The sequence below is a fragment of the Mirounga leonina genome, unplaced genomic scaffold (genome assembly GCF_011800145.1).
Source record: "Mirounga leonina isolate KUSES-001 unplaced genomic scaffold, KU_Mleo_1.0 Mir_152, whole genome shotgun sequence".
Taxonomy (NCBI): Eukaryota; Metazoa; Chordata; class Mammalia; order Carnivora; family Phocidae; genus Mirounga; species Mirounga leonina.
In genome coordinates, this window is record NW_023270380.1 from 10,679,229 (window position 1) to 10,697,544 (window position 18,316).

General features: G+C 43.9%; 1 protein-coding gene across 1 annotated transcript; it reads right to left on the reverse strand.

Moving 5' to 3' along the window:
- Positions 1-201: 201 nt before the first annotated feature.
- LIPM (lipase family member M) lies at positions 202-16,351 on the reverse strand. The gene is made up of 9 exons (XM_035008380.1): positions 16,211-16,351; positions 13,406-13,523; positions 10,230-10,428; positions 9,278-9,387; positions 6,865-7,001; positions 6,334-6,480; positions 5,213-5,284; positions 3,944-4,015; positions 202-471 (listed from the first exon to the last, which is right to left on the reverse strand). The coding sequence occupies exons 1-9, from the start codon at positions 16,307-16,309 to the stop codon at positions 202-204; spliced, it is 1,224 nt and encodes a 407-aa protein (XP_034864271.1). The 5' UTR covers positions 16,310-16,351.
- Positions 16,352-18,316: the final 1,965 nt, after the last annotated feature.

The window sequence follows — 18,316 nt, forward strand, 5'->3', positions numbered from 1 at the left end:
CACATGAAACCTATGTTCACCCAATGAGTATTTTAACTAGCTAAAAAAAATTTAAATGTCCGTTTTAGTGTCAAATACAGGAACTCTGAAAGAATGGGTATTATATCTCTGCCCTCCCTTCCCCACCCCCTTCTACTGATATGGGAGGTTTCTAATTTCTGGAAATCCTGAAAAATTCTAAGACTCATTGGTATCGGATCTTCACAGCCTGATCCCGCACTTTCCCTGGGAGAAGCTGGTCTCCTCCTGCTTCATCAGATGTATGATCTCATTGTACATACGGTGAGGAGCATCCAAGCCCCAGATGAAATCCACATGTGCCCACTCAGGAATGTTCTTATGGTAGATGAGATTGGTCACCTCAGAGAGCAGTGTCTTCACGTCCTCTGGATTTGAAAGCCAGTCCTGACCCCCAGTCCACACTGCGGTGGGGACCATCATATCTCCGACTTTGTACCTTATGGGAGTTGGCTAGAAAAAAGGAATCGTTTTTAACTGTCGGTAACATATGGATTTCCAAACTCACGATTTATATTTCAAGTCAACAGAGTCAAAATATGTCATGTGTTGCGAAGAAAGGTGCACGGGCACCGCAGCCAAACAGGACCCCATCCAGAGTTGTCTGTTCAGCCCCTACTTGAAGGTATAGTCGGTTAGCTTCAGTTTCTTCATCTAGGAAATGGGGATGACGCTTGTAAAAACTTACAAGGTTAAGTGACAAACCATGTAAGTGGCTTTCCACCTTAAGCATGAATTTTCAATTATTTTCTCCTTATTTATAAATATTTAACACATACGTTGCCTTTGGAAGATAATGTTCCTGTCCTTTTAAAGGCTGATTTCACAAATTTCATGAGGCCAGAGGGAGAGAGATTCTCGAGAGAAAGGCAAGAGATTGGAGTCCCCTGAGAAGGTAGCTGGGTCTTCACAGAGACTTTCTGGGAGAACAGAAAGGCCTTGAGGCAGTCCAAGCTCAAAACCTGGGGAAGTCAGAGGCCCCAGAACTCGGGTCATTTGAGCGGGGGGGGGGGGGGGGGGGGGGGGGCGGGGAGGGGTAATGATTAGACCCCTGCTCCAGTCCCCCATCACCTGAAGAAAGTCATCTAGGATTCCGAACTGACGATCTCCCTTATTCATGCAATGCTTCTAGATCAGACTGGCTGGCTGAGCCCTGAGGTTAATCAAGCACCCAGAACTTTCCACAGTAATGTTGAGCCCCGATTCTTCTCAGAAAATCCACCATGGAGCCAAGGCTTCAACCCAGGAGTCTTGGTTGATTCTGTGGCTTTCTAAGAATTTAGAGTTCTAGCCTGAGACTGTGATTTACAATAACGAGTATATATTTGGTCTTCTGGCACAGACCTCCTCTTTACCCTTGGAATTTACTCAATGACCAGAGCCAATAAAGTGTCTTTTGTTAAGTTAAAGAGGTGACTTTTGGACTTGACTTAAGGATGGGGGCTGGTTGAAATAAGTCAATCAGAGAAAGACATGTATCATATGACCTCATTGATATGAGGAATTCTTAATCTCAGGAAACAAACTGAGGGTTGCTGGAGCGGGGGTGGCGTGGGAGGGATGGGGAGGCTGGGTGATAGACACTGGGGAGGGTATGTGCTATGGTGAGCACTGTGAATTGTGCAAGACTGTTGAATCACAGATCTGTACCTCTGAAACAAATAATGAAATATATGTTAAGAAAAAAAAAAGAAGAAGATAGCAGGAGGGGAAGAATGAAGGGGTGGAAATCGGAGGGGGGACGAACCATGAGAGATGATGGACTCTGAAAAACAAACTGAGGGTTCTAGAGGGGAGGGGGGTGGGAGGATGGGTTAGCCTGGTGATGGGTATTAAAGAGGGCACATTCTGCATGGAGCACTGGGTGTTATACGCAAACAATGAACCATGGAACACTACCTCAAAAACTAATGATGTAATGTATGGTGATTAACATAACAATAAAAAATTAAAAAAAGAAGGATGGGGGCTGGTCGCCAGTGGAGCCAAGCCTGTGATTAGAGGGTTGGAACTTTCAGCGCTGCCCCCCACCTCCAGGGAGGGGAGGGGGCTGGAGATTGAGTTCAATTGCCGATGGCCAACAATTGAATCAATAATGCCTATGTGATGAAGCCTCCATAAAAACCCTAAACAAGGTTGGAGAGCTTCCAGGCTGCTGAACAAGTGGAGATTTGGGGAAAGAGGCCGGCTAGGAGAGAGCTGGAAACTCCTTGACCTTCACCCATACACTTTCCTCTGCATCTCTTCCTTCTGGCTGTTCCTGAGTTACAGTCTTTTGTAATAATGGATGATCTAGTAAGTAAAATGTCTCTCTGAGCTCTGTGAGCCAATCTGGCAAATTAATAGAACCCAAGGAGAGGGCTGTTCGAATCTTTGAGTATAGCCCCTGGGTCCAGAAGCATAGGAAAAACCTGGGCTTGAGATTGGCATATGAACTAGAGGGCAGTCTTAGCGAACCGAACCCTTACTCTGATGCTATCTACAGATAGTGTCAGAATTGAGTTAGATCATAGGACACCCAGCTGGGGTCTGGAGACCTGCCTGTTGGTGGTGGGGAATCTCCCTGTGCCCATACACACATAGGAAGTTGGTGATCAGAGTTACCTTTCATGGTCTAACTTAGATAGGAAAGGTTGGAATATTCTACGGCGCCAGTCATGTATTTTTCTCATTTTACAGGTGAACTGAATTCAGGTCTAACTCTAAGGAGCTGTGATTCTAGAATGCCTTTTTTGCCTGCGTGTTTTCTTTTTCTTTCCTGGGGCCTCCGTTGCCTGAGCTGCTTTCTCTAGAATTTAAAACATTAATGCTGATAAATTAAAACCATCTCGGAGCTGGAATGCATTCTCCAAAGACATGTATTAGGAAACATTGAAGAAGGACCTAATAAAAAGTAGCTGATGCCCGTGATGTAGAGTTTGCTGGTCAGGGCACTCCCCAGTCTGTCTGATTTCCTAGGCTTTTATATCTAGACTGATGTACGGGAGTGGATGTTACGTATGATCCAAGACTCTCAGGGGTTGGCCTCTGTCCATTGGGCTCCCTCTGGCTTTATGTTTGTATGGTCAGCATTTGTTTGTATTCATACACAAGCTAACCAATAATCTTCAGTGGGGATGTTATGCTCAGAAGAGTATAGCACCCACTTCTGACTCTCCACAGCTGTTCATTTTATTCTAGGGCATTGGCTGTGCATTTTCCTAGATAATGTAATACCTTTTCACATTTTTCCCTTGCAAATGACAGATGCATTAAAAGTGTGACCAGCAGAACTCTTAAGGATTATCTAGTCTAATAATAATAATTATTATTATTATTTTAAATAGGCTCCACACCCAGCTTGGAGCCCAATGCTGGGCTTGCACTCATGACCCTGAGATCAAGACCTGAGCTGAGATCAAGAGTCGGACGCTTAACCGACTGAGCCACCCAGGCACCCCAGTCCAATAATTTTTAAAGATAAAGACATTGGGGTCTGCAGAATGAAAGCAGCCTATCCATGACCCCACAGGTGGTAGGATGGAGGCAGGACTCCCAAGCAACCCTCACTTGCCACTGAAGGCCCTTTTATGTGCTATGAAGCAAACTCGTTCCTGCCATCTTCATCCCTGGTTTTGTTTTTTATTTTTATCTTTTGACCCTAAGAGGATCCTTCTAGTGACCACCAGAGTCTACACTTTTCCCTTCACCATATCTACCCCAACTTGCTCCTTAGAAGCCCAAGTGCCTTGTTCATGGCGGCCGACTCATCAGGAAAGTTCTCCTACTCTGTTATGAAAGCAGGAAGCCTCTTGGCGAAGCTGTGAACTTCTCTCTCTTCAAATGGAGTCAAGCCCGAACTCAGATTTGATCCCCGCCTCTACAAAAAACTGTCATTATAACTTCCCTCCCATTTATTTCAAAAGGATGTGTTTGATTTTCTTACCTGATTGCCTTTCTCCAGATTTTTGGTCTCGTTCCCCCAGTCAAATGCCCGGAATTCCCCGGAACTCAGTGCCTAAAAGGAAACAAATTGACATGGCCTTCAAATGCATCCCTGGATAAGGGTGGGATGAGCAGGTGCTACCAAGTCTGCAGTCGTAAGCCAATTGGAGGGCAAAAGCTGAGGAGGCTCTTCCACTCGGTGTTAGGATAATCTTCGAGAGAGCGTAAGGGCGAGTAAAGCCCCTTCGGGGAGGAAAATGCACTGGAGACGCACTTGCCACCTTGTCCTACAACTCCAGGAAGTGCATCCCTGATGTAGTCTGTGTGTAGGTGGCTGTCTCCGCAGGCTGCCACGGGAGAGCGCCCCCTAGCGCCGCGCCGTGTGGTGATTCAGGGAGAAGGTGACCAAAATTTCATCCAATTCAGAATTCTTTCCTTTTGATTGTAAAGTCTCGCTCCCCGTACACACGCACACACACTCACACACACGCAAATAGAGCCATGACCTTAGAGGAACAATTTAGGCTCTAAATCGTTAGAGAAACAGATAGGACCAATATTTATGATTTTTAAAGTTCACCCTCAGTATGCTTAAAACTTTCTGCTTGAATTAGGAGCCCTCCATTTTTTTTTTTCAACGAGGCTGTGGTTGTAGTAGTTGAGAATCTAAGGTTAACTACGCTCTAGCTCTCTGTCTTTATCTCCATCCTTCTTTCCAGAGCAAATCAACCACTCTTCAGTATCATCTATAATGAGCAATATTAGGCACAGTGCTTCTTTATAGGTGAAGCAATAATTAGCACCCACACTGTCCTGGAGTGAGTTCCAGATGATCCGAGATCTGCCCCACTGCCCCCAGAGACAGTTCCTGTGACTGGTGATCAGGACCCTCCCTTCTGTGATTGCGGGTGAAATCTGCAGCCCAAGGACTCCTGTGAATTAGGTCCTGCCTTCTTCGCATTTTTATTACCACTCGACCATTGTGCTGGAGAAGCCGAAAAGGAGAATGGAAACGTGATCTCCAGCTTCACGTGAAGTCACACTCTTAAGGTCCACTAAAGATTTCTTGGGCCAACCCTCCCCCCCACCATCTCCTGAAAAGATTCAGTGTTCTGGATCAAATTCACGGTCAAAACAGCATTGCCAAGATCATTGCCCATTTTGGAATAAATGTGAAATAACACCTGGGCTGTCAAAAGGACATCCTTTGACTGCTCCAGAGAAAATACACAGAGACCCTTGGCAAAGACAACAGAGTTAGCATTCCTACCTGGCTCCAGTGTAGGATATTTTGCACAGACGTTCCGGCCAGAGTGTGAGCGACATACACATTTGCTCGGCTCTGTAACAAAACACGAGTGGTTTGTGGGGCATGGAAAACTCACAAAACATGCATCTTGTCAAGACCACGTCTCCAGGGTGTCAGATTGAGAAATAGGAATATCATCAAGTTATCAGCAATTATTCACGAATCAGTAATATACACACACGCAATAAATAAAAAATGCCACCAGGTGTATCCCCGGGCACCTGTATTTTTTCATCTGAGAAGAGCTTCTCTTTAGACATCTGACTTCTTCTTTTAAAAAACTTTACCAGAATAATTAAGGATGAGGGCTCTAGAATTGGGTCTGTATTCAAATCCTACCTCTGCCATTCAATTTTTAGGTCGATTTGGGAGTTATTGAATGCCTTAAATCTCAGGACACTAGTCTGTAAAAGGAGGCTATTGATCATACCTGTCTTATAGGATTGTTACAGGGAATCACTTAGCCTGGTACATAATAAGTGCGTATCGAATGGTAGCGATTAATCATATTGTTAAGAAAAAAGGAAAAAAATCTTCAGAAGTGAAAGATATAGTCCTCCAGCTTCTAGAGGTGCTGCTGGCAGACAGCACCCCACTATCAGGCTTCCTTGGGAGGCCACCCCAGGTGCAGACAGCTGCCCTGCCCAGCGTCTCCCCTGGCGACATCTGTAGCAAGTGACAGGTTGAGCTGTGAGTATAAAGACCTACCCTCTCACTGTAACTTAGGACAGCTTAGAAGGGTCTCCCCATCTTCACATCAATTGAGATTCCCACAGAGACTCATAACAGCTTGATGTTTTCAATCTACTAAATCCTGCTTCCTTCCCTTCCCTGGTGTCATCCTAAGGGTATAACCCCAAATCGTTGTGCATACTCTTCTCCGCCTCCAAATCTATGACATCAATGTCTAGCGATGCCCTTATGTCAACCTTGACTCAGCCTGTGTTGAAGTGTTTTCTGCATGTTAGTATGGCTTGAAGAAAATGGAATAAGTCTCCCCTGGCATTAGCTCACTCTCAGGAGGTGAGACTCACTCCTCGCTTTGCTTTGGAAAACTAAGAATTGACTAGGCTCCCACTTACCATGTTCATATTGTTTGTATTAAATCCTCCCATAAGAAACAAGAAGTTGCTACAAATCTGATCAATAATCATCTGACCACACAGGTAAATAGCAAACTGTCTGAAGAATCTGGTCTGGTACAGAAATTCTTTTCTGCCAAACAGTCCCTGTAAAAATATGACATGGAATCGTAGTCATTACATCAGAGTCGAAAAGAAGTGAGTCTAATTTAAAAGCATACAGATCTTCCAAAACTTATAATGGAGCCCATCATAAGTTGAAAATATTGTAAATCAAAACCTGGGAGCTCTGGCTGCTGCCCAGCATCACGAGAGAGGTTTGTCTCAAATATCACTAGGTCAGGAAAAGATCAACATTTAAAATTCAAAGTATGGTTTCTACTGATTGCATATCGCTTGTGTACCATCATAAAGTCAAAAGATCATGAGGTCGAGCTATTGTATGTCGGGGCTGTCTGTATGTCTTAGCAAATTGGGTTGGAGGACAAAGGAGGACTACGCAGACAAAGAATTATCTGAGGAGTCACATACCTTGATCATCATATCCGGCAGCAACAGAAATTTGGCACCAGGGCTTTTTGTATGTTTAATAGTGGCTATGGGTGCTAAAGCAAAATACATTTTGATTTTCTGAGCCAGTTCTGGCATGGTGGAAAAAGCAACAAAGCCTACAAGAGAAGAGATATGTCAGTGTGGATATTGCCTATTCCAGAACCCATAGATGCTGACTGTACTTTTATCAAGTTATTTCAGTAACTATGTGTAATTGGGTCTTAACTGTCCTGGGAAAGTATAAGCTCCTTGAAGGGGAAAACACCAGTAGCCAACACCTGGCATATCTTTTCCAGCTAGTAGGTTCTCACTGCATTATTGAATTAAACTATCGAGTCCAATAGTATGGACTTTGAGAAAATATATATACAGAGAAGTAACTATGTGCCAGACACTTTTCAGGGCACTTTTGTTGTTCTTATCTCATTGAATTCTCAGACTCTTATGAGGTGTTTTTAACAAATCTCTACTTTACAGTGAACAGAACTGAGAATTAGAGAAATCGTCTGTTGATCAGTAACAAGCAGGTTCTGTAATAAAATGGGTGTTGGGATAGCAGGGTTTCTGCTGGTCTCATTGATTCCTACCTTTTCTGGAACCCAAACTGTAACATGATCTCAAAAACCAGTTGTTTACGGAACTGGATCCTAACTCTTACTTTTGTCATAGATCAGGTCTGGGGTCTTGGCTAAATCAGTCTGTGCCCCAGTTTCTAAGCCTATGAAAGTCTCTGAATTATCACCAGGTAGGGACCATTCCTGTGGAGCCTTGGCGAGAAAAAAGGCTATCATTTAAAGCCAGGGCGTGGTCACTGTATTTGAAATACTCTACATCTCTGCACTCCCTAGCTTGGCTGATATTTGCAGCTTGAGTGGGAGGGGAGCGGGGCAGAAGAAGACTAGTATCATGTGACTCCCTCCCCCCAACCCACCCCGGGTTCCTGGGGGTGAGTGAGTATTCATGAAGAATGCATCCTTCTCAACTTTTCCCTCCACATGATTAAGCTTGCTAGCCCCATGCAAAGGCAGGCCCAAGAGTGACTTGTTCCTCTTGCTCTCCCAGGTGTACCATCAGTAGGATTGGGTGGGAACTCCATTAAACTCTATTCCAACTGGATTGTGACCCTATTAGAACTCCTCTCAAATGTCAAGTTTGAGAACTCTCACTAACTTCTCCCAGCGATACTTTCTCTTTATGCAAAGTTAGTACAGGTTCTCCATCTAAAGAGCTCCATGGTTGACAGCTAGAAGAATCCCATGCTTTTTTGCCCCCTTTTGCTTCTCAAAATGGCATTTGGCTTCATCATCAGCACCTTTATCTTAATGTCAAGCTGGACAATTTGAGTGTAGAGCAAAGAAACTCTCAGAGGCCTCTAGCCATTAGAGCAAGAGCGGGGGATTAACACCTCATCTTGCTTTCTGTCAAGTGTGTGGTGAGACGTGGCATCCCCAGAGCCATTTAATGTTGTTGGAAAATCCAGAGAGGAAAATGCGAAAGTCAGACTCTTTTCATTCGCCAGAAAGCACCAAATAAAAATAAGCCCACTGAACTCCTGCCCTGAGTTCCAGGGGGGGTGTGTTCACCTGTCTCTTCAGCATCCCATACCCTGGCCTTCCCCTATGGGTTTGGCTCAGGGTGAAGGTAAAGAGTGCTCTCAGCCTTCCCAGGGAGAACCTTCTCCCCATGACATACACTGCGCCCTTCCTTGTCCTGGTCTAAGCCAAGCACTTTTCCTACTGCCTTTGGTCTGAGAGAGAGCCAGAGGACACAGCCTCCACTCCCGTTCTCCCCATTGATGACCTGTATCCTACAGGGGCCGTGAGTTAAGGTTTCTCATAAATTCACCAAAAGCAAAAGGACAACAGCACGAAATTCCAGACATTGGCCTTAGAAGGGAAGGAACAAGACTTGAATGAAATCCGCCAGCCGTCCTGTCTGTAATGTGACCACCATGCTTACTGTTTATGTTTATTTATTTGAGTGCACACTCTGTGCCAGAAACTTCTCTTAGACTTGTGTCTTAGACGAAACCCCTGCCTTCACAGAGCTGATCCACATTGTCCCTGAATAGTTCGAACACCTCTAACTCCCCTACGAGGGAGTTACTATCTTCATTTTGTAGACGAGGAAACTGAGAACACAGGGGTTGGACAATTCACTCAAAGACATTCACCTAGGAGGTGGTAGAGCCAGATGTGATCTAATCCCACATCTGTCTGCCTCCAGAGCCCTTGCTCCTTCTGCTACTTTCGTCCCTGACTTCCATAGCCCTCAGAGTCACCGAAGAGGTCAGGGCCAGAGCTGAGAGAAGGTCGGGTGCCAGACCCCAGGCACCGCTGTGCACCATATGCCCACATCCCTGACTGTACAAACCTGCTCCCATCGAACCTACCCATGGTGGTGCCCTGTGAATAGCCGACATAATAGATCTTTTCCTGGCCGGTTTTCTGCAAAATAAAGTTTATGACTGCAGGAAGGTCAAACTTAGCCATCTCATCATAACTATAAGGGGGGGAAAGACAAAGTTACATGAAAAATTAGAATCAGAAACAATGAAAGCAGCCCCTGGGGTTTACAAACAAGCACCCGAGTCATCAGCCCCACCAGCTTGTGACCGTGCCCCTCGAGACTCTCAGGATGGACTTGTTTCCCACCCGTGACACATGGGAGCCTCTGGGCTCACAGACTATTTGCACTATTTGTACCCTGCTGTTTCTCCAGATAGTACCACAGAGCGATAATCATCTTTAAGGAATATTTACTGAGCACATGATCTACCGCCTAGTGAAGGTGTCCTGCTATACAGTTAGCAAAGCAACACCTGGCTGAACAAATTCATTTGTACAGAAAGGATTAAAAATGCTGCAGGGGCCCTTCTCCGATGACATGGATGAAGAGCAGGTTGAATGCCAATAGGTAATTTACATAAAAACCTTAAAAATCTTTTGTAAGACCCTGAGATATGTATTAGCCAAATTGATGGTCCCTAAGGCTTAATAGTTTCCCCGATACCTCTAATGTTGTCTGATCTCATCTCTTTCTGGGGGTGCCAGTTCTTGTCATTACTCAGGGGGGAGTTAGTCCCAGGGTACGCATCTGCAAGGACGTGGACCTACACCTTCTCTCAACCACCTGACACCAACCACCATCTCACCCTATTAGCCAGACCCATTCTTCTATTAGGGAAACCCAGTCCCTCCCTCTACTTCCCCCAAATTAAAACAATTGGGTCTATCTTGGTAGGATGTTGATGACCCAACCAAAGTAAATCATCCAAATGCTAGGAGCCATATTCTTTACTGGGTTCTCCCAAAGACATCTGTGTCTGCCTCCACTCAGTATACCTGAAAGCCCAGAACTCATCTTGGTCTATGGAGAGGGTCTTGTGTTTCCGAGACCAGGTGTTCCCCCTGCTATTCCCCAGCCACACGTCAAAACCAGCATCTGCCAGAATGAAGCCCAGGCTGCTGTTGGGCAGGTTGAAGATCCAGTGGCTGGCGTCCCCATTCAGGCCATGCTGCAGTAACACCACTGGCCTCGGACCTACGTGCAAGAGCATTTCAGCCATGAGACATGTTCTCCACCTTCCTTGTTACCCTCTAGTGTGCAAGCACTTTCAAGTTCAACAGACCCGTGTTCAAATTTTGATTTAGCTGCTTGTTAGATCAGTTATATTAGTTGGCCACTTAACCTGTCTGTGTCTTGATTTCCTCATCAGAAAAACAGGATTTTTGTTACAACTAAATAAAATAGTGCACAGGGAACAGATGTGACAACTCCTGGCATAGAGAAAGAATCAGTAGAGTTTGGCTTCCATTGTTGTCTTCCTGTAGTTCTTACTCTCACTCAGTGTGTCTGGGCACCACTGAGAATATTGGAAGTGCCCAGGACATAGTATAGTCTAATTATTAAGGTAATTATATGATTATAAATATAATTAAATATTACATAATTATAAATGTATATATAATGCATATATATATATTTATACCATAATGTATAATGGTTTAATGATTACGGGCCCTTCATGTCAAAAAGATTCACAAGCCAGCTTGAAGGAGCTCCCACTGACCAAATATGGGAAAATCTGAGACTCAAAATAAATAATGATAGCTATAAATCGTATCCCAGTGAATAAATTAAGAATGAGTGAGTCTAGGGGCGCCTGGGTGGCTCAGTTGGTTAAGCATCTGACTCTTGATTGCGGCTCAGGTCGTGATCTCAGGTCAGGGTCTCAGGGACCCATGATCGCTCGTGACCCTGAGATCATGACCGGAGATGAAATCAAGAGTCAGACACTTAACCAACTGAGCCATCCAGGTGCCCCACATTGTACACTTCAAATATATGCTATTTTATTTGCCAATTATATATCCATAAAGCTGAGATGAAGAGAATTTTTTTAAATAAAGTGAATATCACCAATATTGGAATAAGCCATTATCACGTGCTTCATGATATGACATGCTGAGGACACAACTTCACTTCTGCCATATTCGGACCAAAATGTATAACCTGAATCATATCATGAAGAAACATTGGACAAACCAAACTGAAGAGCGTTCTATAAAATAACTGCCCAAAAACTCTTTAAAAATGTAGAGGTCAAAAGAGACAAAACTTGAGAAATTGTTTCAGTTCATAAAGGAGACAAAAAGTCATGAAGAGTAAATGTGGCATATGACCGTGGATGAGACTACTGACCAGGAAGAAAAGCAAACACAAAGGACTGGTATCACTGAAAACATTTGAATATGGGATGTGCAGTAGATACTAATATCAATCAATGTTAATTTCTACTCTTGCTGAATGTATTGTGATGATAGAAGAGAACATCCTTCTTTATAGAGAAGGGGATCAGGATACAACCCAACCTACTGGGTCCTTGAAGAGGCCAACAGGAGCTGCAGGAACAACACTGGCCACTAGAGGGGAGTATTCTGCACCAACTGGACCAAAAGGGCAGATGGATGGATACCTTGAACTCCCAAACTCTGGGGCAGTAAGTGAACAGTGTAAGTAAACAGGATGTGAGAATAGAAACTCCATCCATGAATAGGGGTGCAGGTGACCTGTGAGCTCGGGCACCACCACAGTCATTCGATTGCTTGGGAGAGCTGTGCCTTGCTTACCTCCTAGGATTTGTGGGGCTCACTGAAAAGTTCTCTCTGCATCTCCAGGCTCTCTGTTTATTTGTATAAAATTCATTCATTCATTCATTCGTTCATTCCACACATATTTATTGGCACCTAGAATGTGCGTGGCGTTTTTTTAGGCACTGGCTGTATAGCCTGCAACAAAATCAAGTCCCAGCTCCCAGTGAGTTTACATTCTGGTTGGGGGAGACAGATAATAAACCAGCAAATTATCTATCCTGCCAGGTGGTAAGTGCTGTAGGGAATGTAGCAGGATAAGGGGCCGGACTCTACTAGGTGGCAAGGGGCTACTTCAAATGCACTGAGGTTGGAGCATGCTGGACATACAGAAGGCACAGCTATGCCGCTGATATAAAAAAAAAAGCTGGTTTTCAAAAAGCTGCACACGTGTAAACTGGAATAAAACAGAGCCCTGAAGCTCGTTTATGCCAAAGATGATAGCGTTTGCCCGGCAGTCTCTGGTCCTAGTTGAGAATATGGGCTAGAGTGGCAGACAGGTCTTGATTTGACTGCGGGTTTTACAATATTCTAGCAAGTGCTAGCAGAGACCTTCTGGACAAGTTACTTAACCTCTGTGAGTGGCAGTTTCTTCAGATTATTGTGGAAGTTAAGAGAAACTAATGCAAATAAAGCACAAGCCATCAGAGCTGGCTTTTAGAAAGAACATAGTATGAAATTGTGTTATCTGTACTCATGACAAATACTGTAGTTGCTGCTATAAATGTAGAGCTAGAGTATTCAAAGGAATACAGAACACTTTCATTGGTAATGAATGTGAATATTTTTTTAAAAACCAGCAATAGCTGAAAATCCCATATACAAAAAATGGGACTATATGAATTGAAGAAATGTATCAGAAAATTAAAAATGTACATCTATTGCCTGATGCTTAAAAAACTTCAGTGAAAAGCTGAGCAACATCTCAAATACTTAAAGTGCTATTTGGATGGGGAATACAGAGTATGCAGGGGTGGGCACCGGGTGCCATGTTGGAGTTTGCATTCTTCATGAGTAGGGGTTGATATGGTCTGTTCGAGAGACCATCAGTGGATATTCTAGAATATCTATATAAGAGGGGTTTGGGGAATGGGTTAAGTGCTAGAAAGGGTCAAGAAATGGACCTTTCTTGAAGGTCTTTTTTTGTTTTAAAGCAAACGTTACATTTCTTTGAAATCATTCAGGATATTTGGGATAAATGGGGTGGTGTTGATGGGGAGGATGGGGGAGTGAAGCTATCTTTGGCTCAAACAATGGGCCCCAGTCTATAACAAGAACCCAGACTCCCCTGTACACACACAAACCACAAGGAAATCATTACTATAGAGAAGGCTGCCATGTTGGGGCGGCATGGGGGTGAACCATACCTGTCTTCTTACGTTGCGCTGGGCCTTGAGGAATTCTGTTAACTGAAAGGATGTACCCATCTTCTGTCACAACTTCATACTCCTCACAAGGGTAGCCTTGATATTGGATGATTTCGCTCTAAGGAAAAGGTAGTGTCTTTTGAGTTCAGTTCTGTATGGCTATAGTCTCAGTGATCCAAAAATAACAAGTAGCTTCCTTGACTCTGGAAGATATATAAAGGGGTCCCATCTCTTCCCTCGTTACTCATGTTATCTTAGAAAAACTAGCCAGCCCTCTCTAGCACTCACTTTCTTTGCCTTTAATGTAGAGACTGGACTAGAACAATGGTTCTCAAAGTGTGGGCCCTTGACCAAAAGGCTCAGCATCACTTGGGCCCTTGCTAGAGATACAAATGATCAGTTTCCACCCAAACTGATTGAATTGGGAACTCTGAGGATGGGGCCCAGCAATTTGTGTTTTAATAAGCTCCTTTGGAAATTCTGATTCACTGTAATGTTTAAAAACCACTAGACCAGAAGACTGATTCCAAAGCCTGTGTGCATGCCAAAATTATCTGGGGGCACTTAAACCTACAGATTCCCGGGCTCACTTCAGGTTAGGGACCAGGTAATTATAATGCACCCATTGAGGCATTCTTCCTAGGACAGCTTATGAGAACCTTTAGACCACGCGTTCCCCACAGTTCTTTTCATCTCTGAGAATCATAGATTCAAGAGCGGTAGCTCTTAACATTTTTAGGTCAGGGATCCCTCAGGGAATTTGAGGAGAACTATAAAAATGAATATGCACATGGACACACAGACACATTTTTTCTATTTACTCTCAGGGGTTCCTGATTCCTGGTTGCCTATATATGGATCCCTGTTTAAGGACCTCTACTCTACCCAGTCATTACATGTGGAAACTCTTTGTAAAATATGAAGCTTCAGAAATCTCTTCAGTAACCTCCCTATTCCCACCCACCCTCATCACCCCGAGGAAGGAATCATTTCTCGCAGCTTTAACAGGACCAAGAGAGGAGAAAGCCAGGGGTGAAATGCCTAGTGTAGTGCAAGGGAAAAGGGGCATAGTAGTTAAGAGAAAGGCCCTGAGGTCTCCCTGCTTGAGTTTTAATCCTGGTTCTAACACAAACTAGTTATGTGATCTTGGCAAAATAGTTAACCTGTCCCTGTTCCTCAACTTACTCATCTGCAAGTCAGGTATAGCAATAGTCTTTACTCCATGGGGTTCTGGCAAGGAATGTGAAGAGACAGTGCACATAGATAATACTCACTAGGTTACCTGGAATGTAGTAGGCATTCAATGAGCATCAGTGACTACTAGAATTAAAAATCACCCTCCCCTTCTCAAGTAACTCCTATTTATTTGCAGACTTCAGCTTAAGAAATCTTTTTCCAGAAAAACTTTCCTGAATTCCCTGGATTACGTCCCCCTCATCTACATTTTCTTCCTCGATTTCACTGCTCTTGTAATTAGTAACTGGGGGTCTATTTTCCCTGTTGGATCCTAAGTTCCATGAACTGGGGTCTTCTGGCATTCGTAGATCTCTCTGGAATCTCACAGACTAGCGCAGTATCACAGGCCTGTTAGGTGCTCAGTTAACACTAGCTAGAAAGAAACAAGCAAGAAGCCAGTTGTCTCCCAAAATACAGGATAGATTATATCCATAGAAATCCATCTACAGAATCAAACCCATTCAGGCTCTGAACCACTCGTATTCTATTTCATCGAATGTATCCCAGTAATTATATGGATTTCCTATTTTACTTTGCTTCTCCAGGCATAAACACTCAATGGCAGAGTCTGATTTAATGGGTTTTGGTATTAGGGCTCCTGAAGACCCAACAGCGCCCAGTGCTGGGCACACCCAGTAGGTGAGGTTCGGGGAGACCGGCTCTGCCTATAGCTGAAGACATTGCCTCCATACAATAACTCAGAGGAATGTGTGTGGGATCTTCCCAGGGCCAGTGAGCTGGCGGGAGCCTCTCCTCACCTGGGAGGGTTGATTGCACGTTGGTTACAATTATGAGCTTTGTGTCCAGGCAGGCCCGGCTCTAAATTGCGGCTCTGCTACCTGCCAGTGGCGTAGCCTAACTTAAGTTGCTTATAGCCCCTTATTCTCAGGTCCTTGATTTGAAAAATGGGGATGATACCATCCACTGACCGGGCCGTACCTTGACAGCTTTTGATCACCGTGTCTGCCAGGGGGTAAGTATAACTATATGGTGGGCATTCCTAAACTCAACCCAGAACTTGAAAGTAAGCCCAGCACACTGGGATACCTAAAAAGATGTCACATCGTTCATGAGCCTTACGTACATGAGGCCCTCTAGATTTTACCAAGGCCAGTCGACTGAGGTCCCAGTCCAAAAGAGGGTATGGAGGACAGATGCTACTAGAAGCCGGCGTCCTGACAGTAGGAAGGGAGGACTGAGCAAGTAGAAAAGGAATAAAAATCACAGATAAAGTGGAATTGCCAAGGACCTGGGTGTGGCTCAAGATGCCATGATGATTTCTCTGCTCGTAGAACGAACCCAAGAATCCAAGAAAGATTACCTTGCGCTTGGGGCAAAGGGATTAAGTCATTCACCTGAGTTTACTGAATTTGTTCAAGGAGGATGAAGGTTGACACATACCCAGGTTAGCATTCTTCCCAGTACAACATGCTTAATTATAACTATGCTCTGCTAGCAAAAATCACCACCACATAGAAATATAATATATAATGCAGATAATACACAGATGCACAAGTTAGCATGTGAACGACTTCATTTCCCCCCAAACACAGAAAAATCCCAACTTACAATATTCATGAAAGCTTCTGGATCCACGGCTTTAGTTGGCATACATCCTGAATTCACATTTCTTTGGAACAAATACGCCACCAGAATCAGAAGCCACATCTCCGTTCTGTGTGAGACAATCCACACTCTTGACAAGATTTTTGGCAAGATCCAACATCAGCATTTATTTTTTTTTTTCTGGCAGTATCACCACTAATCCTAATGTCAGAAGGATCTACAGCTTTAAAAGCTGTTTCCTATATGTTCCGTCCAGGATTCCTCCCCTAAATTCAGAAACAAATTCAACAATCTTGGTTGACAGGAAGAAAAGAGCTTGAAGCAGAATGGAAACGTGGTGCAGGTTGTCTCAGTGCCACCAGGCCCCTCCCAGTCCTCCCAGAACTCACAGTCACCAACCCTCAACTCCTGGCTGTGTAGAACTTTCTTTGATGCCACTTGGAGTTATGTGCCTATGATACAGCCCATAAAACCCCTGTTCTTCATCCTCAGGAAATAGGAACCACAGGGAAGATCTTTTTTCTTTTTTTCCTAGTTTTGGTCTTTCTTTGGAGGGTGGAAAGATACCGAGTCTGCAGCAAATATTGTAAGTTTCTATAGCCACATTCCAAGGCTTCAGTGATCAGTCCTTTTTGTTTTTTTGTTTTTTTTAAGATTGTACTGATTTATTTGAGGACGGGGAGACAAAAAGTAGGAGAGCACACAGAGGGAGAGGGAGAAGCAGGATCCCCCCTGAGCAGAGAGCTCAATGCAGGGTTCGATCCCAGGACCCCGGGATCATGACCTGAGCCCAAGGCAGGTGCTTCACCCACTGAGCCACCCAAGTGCCCCCCCCCCACCCCGATCAGTCCTTTTATTGCAGATCAGTGTACTGATAAGTAGTTTTCTTTAACATGTCAAGAAATGATAGGACATTTTCTCTTTTTAGCGATGGGTGAGATCATTGATTGGAAGAAAACAAATCTTCCGCATTTAGGCCATTTCTATGTCCCTCAACTAAACAGACACATGCAAAAAGTTTTATTTTGGGTTATAATCACCAGCTAATGCCAAGAGATTAATGAGACAAATACCTGGCAATTAAATCATCTGCAATAACTAAAGTGAGTTGCCGCCTAGTTATTTTCACAAACGAAATGTCCCAATTGGCTCAACTGTGTGCCAATGTGAGCACTTCCTTACCCTACTATTGTTTAAGCAGGCCAGGAGGATAGACTTCTTGTCATTTTAAGTAAAGAATGTGTTAGAATTTAAGACAAAAAAAGCATTCTTTGAAGTATTATATTTCTTTGCTTTTACATCAGCTCTTCAGAACTGAGCTATCAGCAACCACACTAACTTAGAGACGTCTGGAATGTGGTTGGTGAAGGAACCGAAGCTGGAACAGGACAGGTGAGTCTGTGAGAAGGTACTGCCCACGGTCTCAGCCTCACCTCTGCTAAGCTGCAGAGGTGTAATGAGGAAAGCCTGAAGCTCTTAATCTGGACTGATCTCAACATTCCCACCACATTGATCTGCTGCTTGCTAAGGAGGGGCCCTCTGACCTAGTTCAGAAGAGCAGGGACGTCTGTCTAACACTGCAGAGAGCCCCATGTCCTTAGTACCGGCTGAGCTCACTCTGACGGTCTGCGAAGTGAGACTTTCAAAAGGAACCTTGGCTCCCACCACTGACATTTTAGGAGTTTTAAAAGTCAGATAGCTAGAAAAAAACAGGAAATCACATTCGGTTCTTTCGTTTTTAGAAATGTGAAGACGTGCCCAGTATTACCTGGGTAGATTGTGGCAACGCCAATCCTAAAAATTCAGGTGTTTTAATTCGTTGGTTAGTATTATTACCGCATGGAAAAAAATGTAACATTTCAGTGTCCTCTTCCCCATTCGAGGACAAAACCACGTAAACCATCAGAAGAAATGACATCAATCTCTGGGAATTGTCTCTTTAAAATGTCTCTCCTGGATTTGAGATTCACAATTATTCTCAGTGATTTCATTATAAATCTGGGAAACATAATCTACTCACATTTGCTCTAATACATTCAGGTAAGATCAACTCCCACATTGGATTAATAAACTTGTGAATATTGTACAGATTTATTAATAAAAGAATCG